This window comes from Martes martes, assembly GCF_963455335.1.
Source record: "Martes martes genome assembly, chromosome: 5".
Lineage (NCBI taxonomy): Eukaryota > Metazoa > Chordata > Mammalia > Carnivora > Mustelidae > Martes > Martes martes.
Genome location: NC_137892.1, coordinates 66,097,620 through 66,120,328, shown reverse-complemented (window position 1 = coordinate 66,120,328; position 22,709 = coordinate 66,097,620). Strand labels below are relative to the sequence as shown.

The window sequence follows — 22,709 nt, the reverse complement described above, 5'->3', positions numbered from 1 at the left end:
TATAGTAATTATCCTAACGGGTATGATGTGATCTTATTCTCTAATGAAAATAAAGAAAATGTGAGACCATCTGGACAAAATAATAAACTGTTAATTACAAGGAATATATATTCCCTGAGGAATATTCCTTATAATTATATATATTCCTTATATATATATTCTTTGTAATTAGCACTTTATTATTTTATACATATAGTCTCAAATTTTCTTTATTTTCATTATATACCATTGTGTCCTAAGACATGCATAAGACAACCAAAAAACTTCAAAGGGGAACCAATTATTTACCCAATTATTGATTAATAAATGTCAATTCCACTCATATTCTGTTTAGGGCCTCCCAAATTAGAGAAGCGGTATAGTGAAGTGGTTAAGAGCTCTACCTCCAAATGAAGACAGACTGGGGTTCAGATTCCAGTTCTGCTACTTATTAGCTGTATAACAACTTATTTAAGAATTCTAAGCTTCAGAGCGACTGGGTGGCTCAGTGGGTTAAAGCCTCTGCCTTCGGCTCAGGTCATGATCCCGGGGTTCTGGGATGGAGCCCCGAGTCAGGTTCTCTGCTCAGCGGGGAGTCTGCTTCCCCCGCCCCCTCTCTCTCTGCTTCCCTCTCTGCCTGCTTGTGATCTATGTCAAATAAATAAATAAAATCTTAAAAAAAAAAAAAAAAGAATTCTAAGCTGCTATTTCCCACTAGTGAAACAAGGATAATATAAGTTGTGATGATCAAATAATATATGTAAAGCACTTAAACCAGATCATCATAGGTCCTCAGTAACTGTTATCAAATAATAAAAATAACAATCAACATTCTGGTAATGATAAAGATGATTAGTATGGGGGCGCCTGGGTGGCTCAGTGGGTTAAGCCTCTGCCTTCAGCTCAGGTCATGATCCCAGCATCCTGGGATCCAGCCCCATATCGGGCTCCCTGCTCGGCGGGAAGCCTGCTTCTCCCTCTCCCATTCCCCCTGTTTGTATTCCCTCTCTCACTGTGTCTCTCTCTGTCAAATTAAAAAAAAAAAAATTAGTATGTAATATAATGGTAAATAATTACTTCAAAAATAAATTCAAAGATGAATGAAAAAAATTCATGATGAGAGGATCTATTTTGAATAGTTTAATTTAGAAGAAAAAAAGTCAAAGGGTTTGGATGCAAATATTTTTCTCTACTATAAGATTGAGAGTTTATTTAAGGCATGTTTTACTTATTAGTCTATATATGAACAGTACTATATAAGTATTATAAATATTAACGATCTTACTATTTTCCATTAAAACTTTGGGGGTGGGTGTGCCTGGGTGGCTCAGTTCGTTAAGCATCTGCCTTTGGCTCAGGTCATGATCCCAGGGTCCTGCGATCAAGCCCCAAGACAGATTACCTGCTCAGCAGGAAGTCTGTTTCTCCCTCTCCCTTCTGCCCCTCCCCCTGCTCAGACTCACTCTCTGTTTCTCTCTCTCATAAATAAAATCTTAAAAAAAAAAAAAAAAACAAAACACCCACCAACTTTGAGGGTGAAAGAGGTCCAGAGTTCTCTTTTAACTATAAAATTAATGGTTTTAAAATTTTCTAAGTTAATGTGTCATTTGATCAGTAAAAGATGGACATACCCTTTGACCTAGCAATTTCATTCCCAAGTGTAACCCTAAACAAATTCTTACACATATACACAAGAAGATACAAAGATGTTCACATCAACACTGTTCCTAACAACAAAAAAGAAGATTAAAACCTCAAAGTGCATCCACAGAAGAAGAGACAATAAATTGTGGTATCATACTGTAATACTAAAAATGAAGCATAACCACACATAACAGGAATGAATCTGCAATAAAATGTTATAAAATACAAACAATTATCATTCCATTTACATAAAGTGCAAAAACATGGGAAATGAAGTCCTTCATGAATCCACACATTTGTAACAAACTATAAAAGCAAAGCAAATGCAAGAAAAACACTATAGTCAAGATAGTGGTGGTGGGAGGTGTAAATGATCAGTGGAAAAGAGAGATATAAACAGTAAATGGCACACAGAGATTCAAGAGATTTGCTAATATTCTATTTCTTAACGTGAGTGATGCAAACATTGGTGTTCATTCTATTATTCATTATACTTCACATATTCCATATGTAATTTTATAAAAATTTCATAATATATAAAATATTTTTAAAGTTTCTAAATACTTATGCAAATGTAAACTCCAAGTATTTAGTTTACCTGTTCAATTAAGTCATTCCTTGCTTCAGTTGTCTCCTTCAGCAATTCAGCATCACTCATTTCCAAGAGGGGTTTCCTCTCAAAGTCTTTTCCATCCTCTGACTGACGATTCCAAAGAAGTTTTTCTTTACTTACAACATCCACAACTCCTCTGAAAGCTTTGCCTTCACCAAGTGGCAACTTCAAGTCAGAGTGAGATTAACTTTGTTACATGACCACTCAATTACAATCGATTTGGTGATAAAGTTTATCTTCCCCTACTTTCTCCCAAATGTCTATTATCATTATTACCACAGTCTATATTTATATTTATATGCCAACTTTTTCAAAAAAGATTTGAGATAGTTTTAGAAAAATACAAGTCACAATAAAATAAACTGATGAGGAAATCGGAAGTTGTTGCCTTTTTTCTAAACAGAGATAGAGAGAAATAGAGCAAGTGAACACAGGCATATGCCAGCACAGAACAAGGGGCAGAGGGAGAGGGAGAGAATCTTCAGCAGGGTCCCCCACGATCCCACAACCCTAAGATCATAACCCGACCCAACATCAAGAGTCGCATTGACTAAACCACCCAGGTGCCCCTGGAGTTGTTGCTATTAATCAACCAAGTATCAACCAACCTGTAGAAGCAAAGGCTTTGCCTTCAATTTCTCTCTGATGCTTTCAACTGCGTATTTAAAACTGCAGAAAGCAAAATAACTAGAGTTAAAAATGTTAAGATTCTTAAAACAGGTTTAAGAATGTTTCCTAAAATTACATCCCTTTTTACTGTCTCCAATGTTCACCATTTAACAGTTTTCCATAGGACAATATGTTGAGTAAATTTTCAATGTCAATTTCAGATAACAATGCTGGACTATCTACCATAATCCTGCCGCACAGGTATCTAGGGTATTATTATTATAAACTTCACTTACCTACAGTTTGAAATTAAGATTAGAGAAACTGATCAAGGTCACTGATAATAAATTACAGTTATGAGATTAAAATGCATGATTTGTGATTATAAGTCAAGGATTCTTTCTTCTATCAATTATATTTGCTATTACACATAATTCCCACCTTTTTCCAAAAAGGCAGCCTTAATTTTTCTGTATCTTTATCACAGGCATTCTTAGTATCCTGTTATCAGCTTTAGAATTACTGCAGAAAATTACATAAACAGAAAGAATACTCTGTGGTTTTAGGAGAGGGACAGTTTAGGTTTTGTTTTTGTCATTCTCACACCACAGACCAGGATCTCTCTATCACATTACCCCAAAATCCTTTATATTCTTGATTCTCTGAATTCTGTTCTCAGAACCATGTATCTATTTTGGATTACCATCCTGTGAGTCTTTGAGCATTACCACCACATCTTAGTATTAACTTTTTTGCCCTCTTTCCAGGTCTTAAAACATCTACATTCTCTCCCAGTTCCCTTTTAGTGAGAGCATATTAGCCAGTAGCTAAAGAAAATCAGGGGACAGAAAACAATCATCTACCTTCTACCTTTAGTAATGACGGGGAGCATCATAGTCTTTAGCAATACAGGGATTATTTCATACTGCTCTAGACAGAACCAGTGGAATCATTAAGACATCACTCTGTCAGGATTCTAGAAAACAGGATCTAGCCTCTCTGCATTAGAATCATGATGATTCAACACCTATCACTTCTCTATTAATCCCACATTGTTATTCAACCTATGAACTACCTGCTATGAAACCTTTTAATGGGGGGGGGGGAATTTTTTAATGGGACTGAATTGAGATTCCATAGAATATTTATACTCTATGGGGACCAGTTGTTTGTAAATTTAAGTTATAGTCCATTAAAAGCTCAAACTGTATTTCTACTTTAACATGTGAAAAAAAAAAAAACCCAACACTTAAAAATACCTTGCTCCAGTTTTGTCCATTTTGTTTAAAAAGCAGATTCGAGGTATCTTGTGTTTATCAGCTTGCCTCCATACTGTGAGAGTTTGTGCCTAAGGCAAAGACAAAGGAAAAAAAAAACTCATATTAAACAAAAATAACTATGTTACTACATACAGAACAAACAGATCTAAGAAGCTATTATAATGGAATTGGGCCCTGTTCTAGCACAGAATTAGTGCTGCTGCATTTACACTTCTAAAGTCACTCTTCTGCTAATACATTAACAGTTAAGAATGTAATGAAGGGTGATGAACAGTGTGCTTCAAACTGAGACTACTACTTTGGGTGATTTACGGTGCCACACAAAGAGAACAAATACCTGGAAGGTAACTGAGAGTCATGTAAAAAAGACTTCACTGGGGCGCCCGGGTGGCTCAGTTGTTTGGGCAACTGCCTTTGGTCATGATCCTAGAGTTCCGCATTGGGCTCCCTGTTCAGCAGGGAGTCTGCTTCTCCCTCTGATCCTCCCCCCTTCTCATACTCACTCTCATTCTCTCTCTCCCTCACATAAGTAAAATAAAATTAAAAAAAAAAAAAAAAGACTTCATCAAGAATTAGAAGACATGGGACACCTGAGTGGCTCAGATAGTTAAGCATCTGCCTTTGGCTCAGGTCATGATTCTAGATTCCTGGGATCAAGCACCACATCAGGCTCCCACCTCAGTGGGGAGCCTCCTTCTCACTTTGCCTCTGCCCTTCACCCCGCTCATGTACTCTCTCTTTCTCTCTTTTTTTTAAGATTTTATTTATTTATTTGACAGAGATCATAAGTAGGCAGAGAGGCAGGCAGAGAGAGCAGGGGGGAAGCAGGCTCCCAGCTGAGCAGAGAGCCCAACATGGGGCTCAATCCCAGGACCCTGGGATCATGACCTGAGCTGAAGGCAGAGGCTTAACTCACTGAGCCACTCAGGTGCCCCTCTTGCTTTCTTTCAAATAAATAAAATCTTTAAAAAAATTTTTTTAAAAAGAGAAAGAATTAGAAGATGTAACTTTTTGTCGAGTTTCACTTTACCTAATACAGTTTACACAATACTGAACTCCTAAGTTTGCTGACCTGTGAAATATGGACTTTTGCCTTAATTCATATAGTTATTGTGATGTTAAAAAACCAAATAGGACTGTACTATTGAAATGCTACTGTGATAAAAATTTTTATTATGAATATTTGGGTGCTGATGTAAAATGAAAAAAAGATTAAAAGGAGAAAAAAAAGCCAGCAACTGTATTTCTAAGTAGCAATTCTCATGGGCTTTTCTATTTGATTTCTTTTAATTCTACTTTTTATACATATTTCAATAGTTCCAGTCTGTTATAGTATCTGTGCCTAGTGAAGTCCCAAAGCCCTGAAGAAGAACATAAAAAGCCTAATGTAATGGCATTACCTAAAACAGAAGCCACTTTATAATTTTATTAAGTAAAATTTATATAGAATAAAAAATATACATAGAATAGAAAAAATATAGAATAAAAAATTTATATAGAATAAAAAAATTTATATAGGAAAAAAATACTTATCAGTGAGTCTGATAAGTATATACACTTGCATATATCCCCCATCCTCCAAAAACAACCTGTTCTCATATCTGTCACCACAGATTCATTCTGCTTATTTTTGAATCTCATATAAATAGCATGGCTTCTTTCACTCAACATAAAGTTTCTGACATTCATTCATGTTGTTAGGTATACTGGTTCTTCCTCTCCTCCCTCCCTCCTTCCCTTCCTCTCTCTCTCTTTCTTTTGCTAAACTCCTTTGTATAAATGTGCCAGCTGGCTTTTCTACCCACCTGTGGATGAACACTTAGATTATTTCTAGTTTAGGGCTATTATGAATTTAGCTGCTATAAACAAGTCTTGTTCAAACAGTTGCTCTACATTCTCAAACAATATTTCCATCATTCTTCTTAACTTTAGCCATTCTTGTGGGTATGAAATAGTCTCTCTTTGTAATTTTAATCTGCATTTCCCTGATAACCAGTGAGACTGGCCATCTTTTCATGTGCTCATTGGGACATTCATATATCTTAGTGAAGTATCCACTCAAGTCCTTTGTCCACTTTTTTACTGGGTTGTTAGTTTTTATCATTGATTTGTAGTTCTTTAGATATTCTGGATGTAAGTCCTTGATCATACACATGTACTGTGAAAATTTCAGCATATACTTGCTAAAACAATGATATTTTCCTGCATTATCAATAGTGTTAATGCACTCTGGAAACTTAACATTCATGCAATATCTTATCCAATATAACAAATTATATATATATGTTATCCCCATGTTATCCCCCCCAACAACTTGTCATTCAGAAAAATCTCAAATCTATTAAAAAACAAAAAAGGCTGAAGAATAGTACAATGAAAATCTATGTACCCTTCACCTAGATTCACCAAATATGAACACTTTGCCACACTTGCCTTTTTTTCTTCAACATGTGCATATACACACATTATACGTGTGGCTCTGGGAACGTGCCATTGGGATCTACTATGTAGAGCATAATTAACTGACAGCCCCAACTACTGCTTGTCTTGTCTACCGCCATAGTCTCTCAAGGCCCAGCTAATGGCTGAATACAGCAAGAATACTAATGTAGGTTATTCTTCTAAGACCTGTGGAACTTCTCCAACAGGTGACTTTGGACTCCCCCATCAGCTTCACCGAACCTCTTTCAGAACTATGCTGTAGTCTGAGACTCTTCCTACCCAATCCTCCTTCTTTTACCCTCTTCTTGATAGTTATTAGACCTACCCTGTTGTTTGACTGTTCTCTCCCACTGCTCTCTCTTCTTCTCTTCACAGGCATTTCCCCCATCTTGGCATCTACTGGTCAAAGTATGCAAACTAACAACATATGTTTATGTGTGGGTAGAAGATGAAGCACTAGAGCAAGATGTACATATCATGACACTTCAACCCTAAATACTTCAGCCTGTATTTCCTAAACATACAAACATTTTCCTACATAACTATTTTCAATCATTATTCAGAAAAATTTAAGCTGACACATACTTTTTTCTAATAAATAGTCTGTATTAAAAATTTTCTGTTTTTCAAAAAAATATTTTTTTTTCTGTTTTTCCTAAAGATGTTCTTTTTAACTGTTTTTAGATCCAGAACCCTGAAGATCATATTATATTTAATTTTCTTGTATCTTTGGAATTGTTTAAACTAAAATAGTACCTCAATTTTTTACTTGTAATCACTAATTTTCCTTACATTTACATTTTTTTTTCCAACTTCTGAAAGCCCCAGGCAGTTGTTTTGCAGAATGTCTTTCAATTTACATTCATCTGACTATCTTCTCATTATTAGATTGGGGCCAAACATTCTTTCAGGAATAAAACATTGGTAATGTTGTGTCTTTCTTAGTGCATTGTATCAGGAAGCCCATGCTGTCATTTGTACCATTTGGAGCATGTTAATTTTGATCACTTAATTAAGGTATCACTTTTAGTAAAAATTTAAGATTAGAAGAACTGAAGATGATTCTTTATTCAACACAGTCCATCTTGAGATTATAAGACAAATGGGGATATCAACTAAAGAGTGCATAACTGACCCCAATGTAATTTATTATAAATCCATTTTTAAAATTTATTTAAGAATTCAGGGGCACCTGGGTGGCCCAGTGGGTTAAAGCCTCTGCCTTCAGCTCGGGTCATGATCTCAGGGTCCTGGGATCGAGCCCCGCATTGGGCTCTTTGCTCAGCGGAGAGCCTGGGCCTCCTCTCTGCCTGCCTGTCTCTCTGCCTACTTGTGATCTCTGTCTGTCAAATAAATAAATAAATCTTTAAAAAAAAAGATTTATTCAAGAATTCAATATATATTTGCTGTTGGAAGATAATTCTTTTTTTTTTTTTAAAGATTTTATTTATTTATTTGACAGACAGAGATCACAAGTAGGCAGAGAGGCAGGCAGAGAGAGAGGAGGAAGCAGGCTCCCCACTGAGCAGAGAGCCCGACGCGGGGCTCGATCCCAGGACCCTGGGATCATGACCTGGGCCGAAGGCAGAGGCTTTAACCCACTGAGCCACCCAGGCGACCCTGGAAGATAATTCTTCATGGGTCTTTCACCTTTCTACATATTTTGTTAGGAGAGGCAGTGACTGCCTTTGTTCTGGACTATGTTTTCAAAGATGCTGATATAATCATCAGCTTGGAAAGACAGAGACAGTGTCTCCCTCTGGATCAAAAGGTAGGTTTGCTTATAACCCTGAAAGATAGTAACTCTCTTCAGAGCAAACAGCAAGCATGCCTACTGCCCATTATAAAACACATGCGTTTTCTAAGCAGAGGGTACCCCTGCATGGGCAGCTGTCGCCTGCCTCCATTTAGGTTGTCCTGTGAGAACTGGGTCTTGAGGAAACAACACAAGATAATACTGACACCCTGGCTTTTGCTGTTTCTGTGAATATAAAGTTCTTTGTCCCTGACTCAAGAGTCTTGTGTCTTCTGCCAACATGCCATAAAGCTGTGGCAGACTAACCAGTTAGCTTGAAAGTAAGGTAGAATCTCAAGTCCTTCATAGTTCTCAAACACCAACTTTCATATTTCCTGCAGAAAAGCAAACTACTTTCCTTTTACTATGAATTATCTGATATCACATATAGATCACACAGCAATATTAAATTCTAATTTTCTTTCATAATTTGACTTATATGAACTTATATATGATTATAGGTAACTAAAGGTGATACATTCTACTTTTTAAAAAAAAATCATGCTATTGTAGCTTGTTCACTGTGGCAGTATTTTTACCTCTACACCAGCAGAGGCATCAAACACAGCTACTGCACCATCCAACACTCTAAGGCAGCGCTCAACCTCCAACGTAAAGTCCACATGACCTAAGAAAAAATGAGAAACATAACAATCTTAAAAAAAAAAAAAAGGAGCCAGCATAGCCAGCATATACCTACTTTTGGGTATATATTCACAAGAACTGAAAGAAGAGTCAAGACATATTTGCAGGCCAAGTTCATAGCAACACTCTTCACAGTAGCCAAGAGGTGAAAACAACTCAAATGGCCATCAATGGATGAATGGCATATAGATAAAGTTCTGTATATATACAAAATATGCCATATATGTACAATGGAATATTGTACAGCCTTAAAAATGAAGGAAATCTTGTCACATTACAATATAGATGAAGTCTGAAGGACTTTATGCTAAGCAAAATAAACCAGTCACAACAGGACAAATACTTTAGGATTCTACTTATATGAAGTATCTAAAGTAGTTAATCTCCTAGATAAACAAGGTAGAATGGTAGTTATCGGTGATAGAAGGAAGGCACAAGGTCGAGTAGTTGTATAATAAATATGTAGTTTTAGCTCTGAAAGATGAGGTACTTCTGAAGAATCTTACAACAATGTAAATATACTTAACTACTGGTTAGGATGGTAAATTTTATGATGCATATATATATATATTTTTTTAACTATAATTTAAAAGAAAACACACCCACAAACTAAAACCTCCAATGATGCAGCATCTCTGCATTGCTAGAATAGTACCATACCTGGTGTATCAATTAGATTGACTCTATATCCCTTCCAGTCAAATGTAACAGCAGCAGACTGAATAGTAATGCCTCTTTCTCGCTCTTGAGCCATGAAATCTGTCACCGTGTCTCCATCATCAACATCTAACAAAGAAAAGGGTACATAATTAGGTTTGATACCAAGCACACTTCATTGTGATAGGGCATTTACTTGACAGTTTATTTTTTTTAGAGAAAGAGTGTTGCACATGCAAGTGGGGGTAAGGGGAGAGGCAGAGGGAGAGAGAGAATCCCAAGCAGGCTCTGCACTGAGTGAAGCTCAATCCCAGGATCATGAGCTGAGCAGAAATCAAGAGTGGGATGCTTAACCAACTGAGCCTCCCAGGCAACCCTCTGCTTGACAGTTTACTTTGTTTCAACACTGTAAAATATTTTGTTTAATATTCAGAGCCCTTAATCTTTCTCTAAATAAGCCCTTGTTTTAGAAAAAGCTTTTCCAGCAAAATTAGTAATTTTTCCATACAAATAATTTTTCTGTAACAACTAAGATAAAATCTGTTCAAATATTTTATTTTTATTGAACTCGATATTCCTTTCATTTTTCTCCCCTAGTTTAACTTTCATTATCCCTTCTTTACTTATGTTCCTCATGCCTGATCCCTGGACAGGAGGCAGGGTACTGCAATGAATGAGCCCAGACAGACCTAGATTTAAGTACCACCTTTACCATGACTATTCTGTTAACTTTAAGCGAGTTACTTAACCTAGTTTGTAAAATAAGGTTAATAAAGGCAATCCTATGGGGTTGTTAAAAGAATGAAATGAGACTATATAAAGTACCTAGCTCAGTAAATGTTAAGTAAATGGTAGCTACATGAAACAAGGTAGAGAAAAAATTCCTCCAAAGTTAAATTCTCCTTTCCAAACCTTTTTCATTACTAAATTTTCCCCAAAAAGGGCATTTATTTGTACTAATGAAAATGAACTCTTGGTAGAATTTCTACAGTACAAAGTCATGGATAGAGTTCATCCTAACTGCCAAAAAGGTCAAATTATTTTGCATTAAAATTCTTGAATTATGCACTGTATTCTGATTAAATTTATATAGAAGTAATGAAAATGAGCTGATCTTTACTATTCAAAATTCAAAAACATAGGTTATTATGACCTTATACTACCACTACTTATGTCAGCATTGAATCTCTGAATTGCTAGCCAGGTTCCCCACTGTTTGTATATGTATACGTGTGTATATGTATATGTGTGTATATGTGGGTATATGTATATTTGTGTATATATACATATGTACCAATAGAGGGAGAAATAGCAAAAAAAATATATTTGTCAGGAACTCCAAATATCTGTGTTATAGAATTAGTGTTGTTATTTGCAACATAACCAAGCAAACAAACACCATTAATGAGACAATAACCAAATAGCTAACCAAAAGTTCCAAATGAAGCCATTTGTAAAACATTTCTTAGGCAGGGGAGGGGGTGCAAGAAAAGAGAGTAGGAAGACCCTAACCTCACTCTGTCCCATGTTTACAACTAGGTATCACTCACATCTGAGTCAATAAACTGCAGTGCATTCTGAAGACTGGCAGAACAAACTCCATAGCCAAATGCAGAGAAGCAGCCAGCACTGGAGAGGTTAGGAAAGGCAGAAAGGTGGTCGAGAGTCGCCAGCACGAGGAAGGGAGCTATGGCGCAGAGAAGGGAAAACACCAAGGAGTCCACATAGGTAAAATAAATCCCTGTAACATCTAGTCTTGAAAACCGGAAGCGCTGAGTTCCATGAGTTTGTATAACCACAGACTTGGGAGTCTGGAGCTTTGACAGCTGACTCAGCAGTAGAGGAGCTAGGAGGGTGTGTGATAGCCAGGCCCCTGCCCTTAAAGAGTTAACAGCCTGAGTAAGAAGCAACCTAAAAGCAACAGTTTGCACAAGGGGAAGGAGAGCTGTTTATATGGATTTTAGGGCAAGCTGGGGAACTTCCCTGGGAACAGAGGAACTGGCAGTTGCCATTGTCCTCCCCTATTCCTCAGCATAAACACAGAGACACCTGCTGGACGCAGTGCTGCACGGACAGTTGCTACTAACCTGCTAGCAGTGCACCAAGCCTGAGGACTCACGGACTCCAAGTCTGCTGGTGCTGAGCTCAGGGCAAATTTTATTAACACTCTGCATGCCCCACCCAGTCAATACCTCTGCCCGCTGTGCTGCTGTGCCACTGCACTTTAGGGGATGTGACCAAGTCTAGCAGCTCAGTGCAGATTTTGCTAAAGTCATGTGTGTGCCCTGCCCAGCTGCCATAGGCCCCCAGGCACTGTGTACACAAACTTATGCACCCCTTGTTGCTACCTCAGATCATGTGCCTTGCACCAGGCTGCGAAGAGATGCTGTGTGACTGGCCACCACCTCAGTTTAGGGGATCTGACCTATTCCTAACAACCCTGCAAATTTTGCAAACACTCCTGCATCACCCCTGAGCCTTCCTATGGTCACGTCCCCTCAGGGAAAGCAGCCTGGGTCTCTTTAATACCACAGAGAGCAAGCACAGCTCACAACAGGCAGAGTCTATGCATGAGACGGGACTGATAGGGAATGCACAAAAACACACATAGGAAACTCCGCTCAGGGCACTAAAGAACCTCTTCATAAGGCTACTACTTTCAAGAGCAGAAGACATAGCTGACTTTCCTAAGACACAGAAACAGACAAAGAGAGGTAAACCAAAAAAAAAAAAAAAACAAAAACAAAAGAAGAAGAATGAGGAGACAAAAGAGGAACTTGACAAAACCACAACTGGAGAGCTATGTGAAACAGAAATTAGTATACCTGATAGAGAATTTTAAGTAATGATAACTAAAAAAATAAATAAAAAATAATGATCATAAAGATATTCACTGAACTGGAGAAAAGAGTGGATATTATCAGTGTGACCCTTAGCAAAGAGAGAAAAAAATAACATTACCAGATATGAAGAACTTAATAAATGAAATTAAAAATACAATAGACGGAATATAAACAGTAGGCTGCAAAAAGCAAAGAAACGTATCAGTGACCTGGAGGACAGAGTAATGGAAAGCAAACAAGCTGAAGAGATCCAAGACAAATACTCCATAACAGGAATAGACTTAGAGATCTCAGCGACTCAATCAAGTATAACATTCGCATTATAGCGATCCAAGAAAAAGGGAGAGAAAGGAGGGCAGAAAAATGTATCTGAAGGAAAAACAGCTGAAAATATCCCAAATGCAGGGAGGGAAAACAAAGATCCAGATTTAGGAGACACAGAGATCCCCAACAAATTCAACACAAGGAGGTTCACACTAAGACACAGAATTAGAATAGAAAAAATAGTGATAAAGAATTTTAAAGGCTGCAAGAGAAAAGAAGACAGTTACCTACAAAGAAAACCCCCACGAGGCTATCAGTGGCTTTTTCAGCAGAAACTCTGTAGGCCAGCAGAAAGTGGCATATTATATTTAAAGTGCTAAAAGGAAAAAAATCCTGCATCCAAGAATACTCTACCCAGCAAGGCTATCATTTGGAAGGAGAGAGAAAGAGTTTCTCAGCCTAACAAAAATTAAAGGAGCTCAGGACCGTTAAACCAGCCCTAAAAGAAATATTAAAGGGGACTCTTTGAGTGAAAAGCAAAGACCATAAATAAAAGTATAAAAGGTAAAAAAAAAAAAAAGTATTAAAAATAAGTATTTCTGTAAAAATCAGTCAAAAGATTCATAAAATAAAAGGAAGCAAAGTATGACACCATATACCTAAGACGTGGAGGGGAAAAGAGTAAAGAATGGGCTTACACTTTTGCAATCATCGACTTAATATAGACTACTATGTGCAGAAGATGTTATATACATACATATATATATATATGGTAACCAAAATTAAATATATATACACCATATATATACATACATATGTACCATATATATACACATATATACCATATATATACATATATATTTGCCATATATACACATACATATACCATAGATATACATATACCATATATATACACATATACCATATATACATATATATACGTATATACATATATATACCATATATATACATATATATAAGGTAACCAAAATTAAAATTAAAAACCAGTAATACACATGCAAAGAATAAAGAGTAAGGAACCCAAGTACATCACTAAAAAAAGCCAACAAACCATGAAAAGAAGGATGAGAAAAAGGCTACAAAACCACAAAACAAGTAACAAAATGGCAATAAACACTGATCTACCAATAATTACTCTGAACATAAATGGACTAAGCACTCCAATAAAAAAACAGATGACAGTGAATAAAAAACAAGACCCATCTAAATGCTACCTACAAGAAACTCATTTCAGACCCAAAGACACCTGCAGATTGAACGTGCTGAGATGGAGAAACATTTATCAAGCAAATGGATGTCAAAAGATAGCTGGAGTAGCAATACTTGTATCACACAAAACAAACTTTAAAACAAAATCTTTAACAAGAAACAAAGAAGAACACTATATGATAATAAGGAGTACACTCCAGCAAGAGAATATAACAACTATAAGTATTTATGCACCCAATATGGGAGCACCCAAAATACATAAAACCCTTAACAACAAAATTAAAGAAACTAACTGATAATAACTCAGTAATAACAGAGGTTTGTAATACCCCATTTGCATCAACAGATCATCCAAACAGAAAATAAAGAAACAATGGCTTTGAATGACACACTGGACCAGATGGATTTAACAAATACGTTCAGAACATTCCATCCTAAAATAGCAGAATGCATTCTTTGCAAGTGCACACAAAACACTGTCCAGAGAAGATCACATATTAGGCCACAAAACAAGTCTCAACAAATTATAAAAATCAAAGTCATACCATGAATCTTTCCTGACCACACTACGAACTAGAAATTAACTACAAGAAAAAATCTGGAGAGACCACAGATACATGAAGGTTAAATAACATGCTACTAAACAATGAGTGTTGGTCAACCAAGAAATCAAAGAAATAAAAAATTACACGGAAACAAATGAAAATGAAAACATAACAGCCCAAAATCTTTGGGATGCATCAAAAGTGGTTCTAAGCATAAAGTTTCAAAAATACACATCTACCTTAACAAGCAAGAAAAATCTCGGGGTGCCCGAGTGGCTCAGTCAGTTAAGTGTCTGCCTTTGGCTCAAGTCATGATCCTGGAGTCCTGGGATCAAGCCCCACATCAGACTCCCTGCTTGGCAGGGAGTCTGCTTCTCCCTCTGCCTGCTGCTCCCAATGCTTGTGTGTGCACTCTCTCTCTCTCTCACTCTCATTCTATCTCAAATAAATAAATAAAATCTTAAAAAAGAAAGAAGCAAGAAAATTCTCAAATAAACAACCTAAACTTACACATGGAGGAGTTAGAAACAGAACAAATAAAACCCAAACCCAGCAAAAGGAAGGAAACAATACAGATTAGAGCAAAAATAAATGATATGTAAACTAAAAAAACAATAGAACAGGCCAATGAAACCAGGAGATGGTTCTCTGAAAAGTTCAACAAAATTGAAAAACCTCTAGCAAGACTCATTTAAACAACAACAAAAGAGGACCCAAATAAAATCACTAATGAAAGAGAAGAAATAACAACTAATACCACAGAAACACAAACAAGTATTACAGAACATTATGAAAACCTATACACCAACAAATTGGACAACTTAGAAGAAATGGATGGATTTCTAGTAACATCCCTAAACTAGAGCAGGAAGGAATAGAAAATTTGAACAGACCAATTACCCATAATGACAGTGAATCAATCACCAAAAATCCAGGACTAGACAGCTTGACAGGTAAACTCCAACAAATGCTGAGAAAGTTAAAACGTATTCTTCTCAAACTATTCCAAAAAAATACAAGAGGAAGAAAAACTTCCAATTTATTCTACAAAGCCAGTGCCACCCTGACCAAAATCAGTAAAAACACTACCAAAAAAGAGAACTATAGGCTATTACCTCTCACGAACATAAACGCAAAATCCTCAACAAAATACTAGCAAGCCAAATCCAACAGTATATTAAAAAAATCATATACCACAATCTAGTCAGATTTATTCCCGGGATGCACAGGTGACTCACTCTCCACAAAGCAATCAACATGATACATCACATCAGTATGATAAACAATAAAAACTAAAATGCAGAAAAAGCACTTGACAAAGTACAGTATCCATTCATTATAAAAACCCTCAACAACGTAGGTCTAGAGGGAACACACCTCAAATAATAAAGGCATTATATGAAAAACCTATAGCCAACATCTTGCTGGAAAAACTTGAGAGCTTTTCCCCTAAGGTCAGGAATGAGACAAGGGTGCCTACTATCACCCCTTTTATTGAACATAGTACTAGAACACCTAGTCACAGGAATCAGACAACATAAAAAAACAAAATGTATCCAAATTGGTATGGAAGAAGTAAAACTCTCATTATTTGCAGATGAGATGATACAATATACAGAAAACCCTGAAGAGTCTACCATAAAACTACTACAAACTGATAAATGAAGTGAGTAAAGTCGTAAGATACAAAAATCAATGTTCATGTTGCATTCCTATATGCTAATAGTAAACCAGCAGAAATTAAGAAAACAATCCCATTCACAACTGCACCAAAACCAGTAACATACCTTAGAATAAACTTAACCAAAGACATGAAAGACCTGTACTCTAAAAACAGTAAAACACTGATAAAATTCAAGACAACACAAAGAAATGGAAAGACATTCCATGCTTAAGAACAAATATTGTTAAAATGTCCAAACCACCTAAAGCAATTTATGTATTAAATGCAGTTCCTATCAAAATATCAACAGCATTTTTCACACAACTAGAACAAATAAGCCTTATATTTGTATGGGACCACAAAAGACCCTAAACAGCCAAAGCAATCTTGACAAAGAAAAACAAAACTGGAGGTATCACACAATTCCAGATTTCTTTTTTCTTTTTGTAAGATTTTCTTTGACAGACAGAGATAGAGAGAGAGCGTGGATGAGCACAAGCTGGGAGGGGCAGTAGGAAGGGGAGCGGGAGAAGCAGACTCCCTGATGAGCAGGGAGCCTGATGTGGGGCTTGATCCTGGAAATCCAGGATCAAGACTTGAGCAGAAGGAAGATGCTTAACTGACTGAGCCACCCAGGCACCCCAGATTTCAAGTTTTATTACAATGCTGCAGGATTAAAAAAATATATATGGTACTTGGCACAAAAATAGAGACATAGATCAATGGACTAGAACACAAAACCCAGAAAAAACCCACAATACATGGCCAATTAGTATTCCACAAAGGAGAAATGAATATCCAACAGGAAAAAGTCTCTTCAATGAATGGTGTTGGGAAAACTGGACAACCCCACACAAAGAAGGAAACTGGACCACTTTCTATCACCATACACAAAATAATCTTACACGGAATAAAGACCTACATGTTGAGACCTGAAACATAAAAATCCTAAAAGAGAACATAGGAGGTAATTTCTCTTACATTAGTTTTAGCAATATGCTTCTAGATATGTCTCCTGAGGAAAGGGAAATAAAAGCAGTAAGAAACTACTGCGACTATACTGAAATAAAAAGTTTCTGTGCAGCAAAGGAATCAACAAAACTAAAAGACATCCTACTGAATGGCAGAAGATATTTGCAAATGATATACCTGATAAAGGGTTAATATCACTACAGCATTAACAACTGCCAAGATATGGAAGCAATCTAAGAGTCCATCTATAAGAGAATGGATAAAGAAGAGGTGATAAACACACACACACACACACACACACACACACACACACACAAATACCAATGAGCTACAAAGAATAATGAGATCTTGCCACATGAACAACACAGATGGAAGGAGAGGGTAGCAAGCTAAGTGAAATATAAAACAAACAAAAAGCAGAAGCAGACCCATAAATACAATGAGAATGGACAGTTGCCAGAAGGAAGGAAGATGGGGGGATGGGCATATGAGTAAAGGGGAGAGGGAGACTTCTAGTTATGGGATGAATAAGTGACAGTGATAAAAGGTACAGTATACGAAACACAGTTGATGACATTGTAATAACATTGTTTGATGTCAGATGGTAGCTACACTAGTGGTGAGCACAGTATAATGTATAGAGTAGTCAGAGAGTTGTAGAGACAAATCTTGAGGACATGTGGCTAAGTATTAAATAAGCCGCAAAAAGATAAATACTCTATGATCCCACTTACATGAGGTATCAAAGGCATAGAAAAAGTGGAATGGTACTTTCCAAAAGCTAGGCAGCGGGGAAAAAAGGTGGTTATTACTAATGGGTTTAGTGTGTGTTATACAAGATTAAAAAGTGCTAAAGATCAGTTATCATCAGCATAAATGTACACAATACTACCCAAATGTGCACTTGGAAATGGTTAATATGGTAAATGTAACGTTATGTATTTTTTACCACAATTTAAAAAAAGGTAACTTGAACATTGCTTGTGTCACCTCACCTGGGCCCTTGCATCAGGGATACACACTGGAACAAATGGACATCACAGATATATTCAGAACATTCCATCCCAAAACAGAATACACATTCTTCTCTAGTGCACATGGAACATTCTCCAGAATAGATCACATCCTTGGTCACAAATTAGATCAAAAAGATTGGGGTCATTCCCTGCATATTTTCAGACCACAATGCTTTGAAACTAGAACTCAATCACAAGAGGAAAGTTGGAAAGTACTCAAATATATGGAGGCTAAAGAGCATCCTACTAAAGAATGAATGGGTCAACCAGGAAATTAAAGAAGAATTTAAAAAATTTCATGGAAGCAAATGAAAATGAAAACACAACTGTTCAAAACCTTTGGGATGCAGCAAAGGTGGTCCTAAGAGGAAAGTATATAGCAATACAAGACTTTCTCAAGAAAGAAGAAATGTCTCAAATATACAACCTAACTCTACACCTAAAGAAGTTGGAAAAAGAACAGCAAATAAACTCTAAACCCAGCAGAAGAGAAATAATAAAAATTAGAGCAGAAATCAATAAAACAGAAACCAAAAGAACAGCAGAACAGCTCAATGAAACTAGGAGCTGGTTCTTTGAAAGAATTAATAAGACTGATAAACCCTTGGCCAGACTTATCAAAAAGAAAGGAGAAAGGATCCAAATTAATAAAATCATGAATGAAAGAGGAGAGATCACAACCAACACCAAAGAAACACAAACAATTATAGGAACATATTATGACCAACTATACACCAGCAAATTAGACAATCTGGAAGAAATGGATACATTCCTAGAGACATATAAACTACCACAACTGAATCAGAAGAAATAGAAAACCTGAAAGGACCCATAACCAGTAAGGAAATAGAAGCAGTAATAAAAAATCTCCCACAAACAAGAGTCCAGGGCCAGATGGCTTTTCAGGGGATTCTACCAAACATTTAATGAAGAATTAATACCTATTTTCCTGAAACTCTTCCAAAAAAAAGAAGTGGAAAGAAAACTTCCAAACTCATTTTATGAGGCCAGCATTACCCTGATCCTAAAACCAGAAGAAGACCCCATCAAAAAGGAGAATTATCCCCAAAAAGGAGAATAATATCAGATGATATCTGATATGATAATATCAGACCAATATCCCTGATGAACATGGATGCAAAAATTATCACCAAAATACTAGTCAATAGGATCCAACAGTACATTAAAAGGATGATTCACCACGACCAAGTGGGATTTATTCCTGGGCTGCAAGTTTGGTTTAACATCCGTAAATCAATCAATGTGATACAATACATTAATAAAAGAAAGAACAAGAACCATATGCTACTCTCAATAGATGCTGAAAAAGCATTTGACAAAGTACAGCATCCCTTCTTGATCAAAACTCTTCACAGCGTAGGGCAGAGGGTACATACCTCAATATCATCAAAGCCATCTATGAAAAACCCACAGTGAATATCATTCTCAATGGGGAAAAACTGAGAGCTTTTCTGCTAAGGTCAGGAACATGGCAGGGATGTCCACGATCACCACCACTATTCAACATAGTACTAGAAGTCCTAGCCTCAGCAATCACACAACAAAAAGAAATAAAAGGCATCCGAATCAGCAATGAAGTCAAACTCTCATTCTTTGCAGATGATATGATACTGTATGTGAAAAACCCAAAAGACTCCACCCCAAAACTGCTAGAACTCATACTGCAATTCAGTAAAGTGTCAAGATATAAAATCAATGCACAGAAATCAGTTGTATTCTATACACCACCACCAAGACAGAAGAAAGAGAAATTAAGGAGTCGATCCCATTGACAACTGCACCCAAAACCACAAGATACCTAGGAATAAATCTAACCAAAGAGGCAAAGAATCTGTACTCAGAAAACTATAGAATACTCATGAAAGAAATTGAGGAAGACACAAAGAAATGGAAAAACATTCCATGCTCACAGACTGGAAGAACAAATACTGTGAAAATGTCTATGCTACCTAGAGCAATCTACACACTTAATTAATGCAATCCCTATCAAAATACCATCAACTTTTTTCAAAGAAATGGAACAAAGAATCTTAAAATTCATACGGAAACAGGAAAGTCCCCCAATAGCCAGAGAAATGTTGAAAAAGAAAACCATAGCTGGTGGCATCACAATTCCTGACTTCAAGCTCTATTACAAAGCTGTCATCATCAAGACAGTACGATACTGGCACAAAAACAGACACAGAGATCAATGGAACAGAATAGAGAGCCCAGAAATGGGCCCTCAACTCTATGGTCAACTAATCTTTGACAAAGCAGGGAAGACTGTCCAATGGAAAAAAGACAAGTCTCTTCAACAAATGGTGTTGGAAAAATTAACCACATGCAGAAGAATGAAACTGGACCATTTCCTTACACCACACACAAAAATAGACTCAAAATGGATGAAACAGTTCAATGTGAGACAGGAATCCATCAAAATCCTTAAGGAGAACACAGGCAGCAACCTCTTGGACCTCAGCCGCAATAACTTCTTCCTAGAAACATCACCTAAGGCGAGTGAGGCAAGGGCAAAAATGAACTACTGGGACTTCACCAAGATCAAAAGCTTTTGCACAGCAAAGGAAACAGTCAACAAAACCAAAAGACAACTGACAGAATGGAAGAAGATATTTGCAAATGACATAACAGATAAAGGGCTAGTATCTAAAATCTATAAGGAACTTAAAAAAATAAATAAAATAAAATCTATAAGGAACTTATCAAACTCAACACCCAAGGAACAATTAAATCCAATCAAGAAATGGGCAGAAGACATGAACAGACATTTCGGCAAAGAAGGCATCCAAATGGCAAAGAGACACATGAAAAAGTGCTCAACATCACTCGGCATCAGGGAAATACAAATATAAACCACAGTGAAATACCACCTCACACCAGTCAGAATGGCTAAAATTAACAAGTCAAAAAATGAAAGGCGTTGGTGAGGATGTGGAGATAGGGGAACCCTCCTACACTGTTGGTGGGAATGCAGCAAGCTAGTGCAGCCATTCTAGAAAACAGTATGAAGGCTCCTCAAAAAGTTGAAAATAGAACTACCCTATGACCCACCAATTGCAGTACTGGGTATTTACCCCAAGGATACAAATGTGATCCAAAGGGGCACATGCATCTCAATGCTTATAGCATCAATGTCCACAGTAGTCAAATTATGGAAAGAGCCTAGATGTCCATCAACACATAAATGGATAAAGACACACACACACACACACACACACAATGGAATACTATGCAGCCATCAAAAAAACCCCAAAATCTTGCCATTTGCAAGGACGTGGATGAACTAGAGGCAATTATGCTAAGCGAAATAAGTCAATCAGAGAAAGACAATTATCATATGATCTCACTGATACGAGGAATTTGAGAAACAAGACAGAGGATGATAGGGGAAGGGAGGAAAAAAATGAAACAAGATGAAACCAGAGAGGGAAGCAAACCATAACAGACTCTTAATCCAAGAAACAAACTGAGGATTGCTGGAGGGGTGAGGGGTGGGAAGGATGGGGTGATTGGGTGATGGACACTGGGGAGGGTATGTGCTATCGTGAGCATTGTATATTGTGTTAAGACTGATGAATCACAGACCTGTACCCCTGAGACAAATAATACATTATATGGTAACTTAAAAAAAAAAAAAAAAAAAAGGAACGTATTTGTGTCACAACAGAGGAAGCCTAATAATGTTCCATGTTTTGGGGGTTATAGCCCCATTTATACAGCAATAGTTCTTTGAGAAACACATGTGTTCAAACATTTTGGAAACTGTCATCATGAATATTCTAATCCTGGGTGTTCTTTTCCTCTATAAATACTATTAAGTCTCAACCAGTTTGAAGGGTCTAGAGAAATGGTTGTCAATATAACGCATTTCAAAATTTCTGTGGAGCTTCTGAAAAAGTTACTCATTTCCACTTCTGGTAATAGGGACCTCTTGACCTTGAAATCTCAAATTTCAAAACAAACTATTTCACCAGAGATAAAGGCACTTCATAATGATTAGAAAAAAGTGGATTCATCAGAGAAACACAATCATAAATGTGTATGAGATAAATGTAGACTTTTAAAATACATGATACAAAATATGACAACGAGCCATATATATACTTTCTAAATCTTAATTTTCAGAGTAGAGCTATGGCCACTGTCAATTAAAAACCAAACCAAACCAAAAAACTACATGGGGATTCAAATGTGCACAACTGGTCAAGAGTAACAGTTTTGACATATTATAATTTAAAAACCAAAACTGAGGTAAATAGTACTACTACTGTGACTGCGATTAACAAAATCCTTCCTTCTTCTGCCTGAAAATTTTACCTTTGGTTAACTTTCTTGTTCTTTTCTTCTAGAAGCCAGAGTATGTCAACTATGGTGCTAGGCAACATGTATTATAGAAAAAACAATTTGTAATTTGTAAGCTACATCTGAATTGAGAAGAGCTTTATGAAACTGTAAATATTTGATGAGATAAACAGCTTTAGGCCTCCCTGA

The 22,709-nt window shown here is 36.7% G+C and overlaps 1 protein-coding gene across 3 annotated transcripts in view; it reads right to left on the bottom strand.

Annotated features, from left to right (window-relative positions):
• The window catches only part of GFM2 (GTP dependent ribosome recycling factor mitochondrial 2), a 62,879-nt gene that overhangs the window by 28,282 nt on the left and 11,888 nt on the right, over positions 1-22,709 (bottom strand). For 2 of the 3 annotated variants that reach the window (XM_080804071.1, XM_080804072.1), the window contains exons 6-10: positions 9,668-9,793; positions 8,902-8,990; positions 4,105-4,193; positions 2,845-2,905; positions 2,222-2,401 (exon numbers count right to left, since the gene is read on the bottom strand). In XM_080804071.1, the coding sequence (XP_080660197.1) occupies positions 2,222-2,401; positions 2,845-2,905; positions 4,105-4,193; positions 8,902-8,990; positions 9,668-9,793 (545 nt within the window). Of the gene's footprint in view, positions 1-2,221; positions 2,402-2,844; positions 2,906-4,104; positions 4,194-6,892; positions 6,985-8,901; positions 8,991-9,667; positions 9,794-22,709 lie in introns of those variants that run through there. The other variant, XM_080804073.1, reaches the window with a different exon arrangement.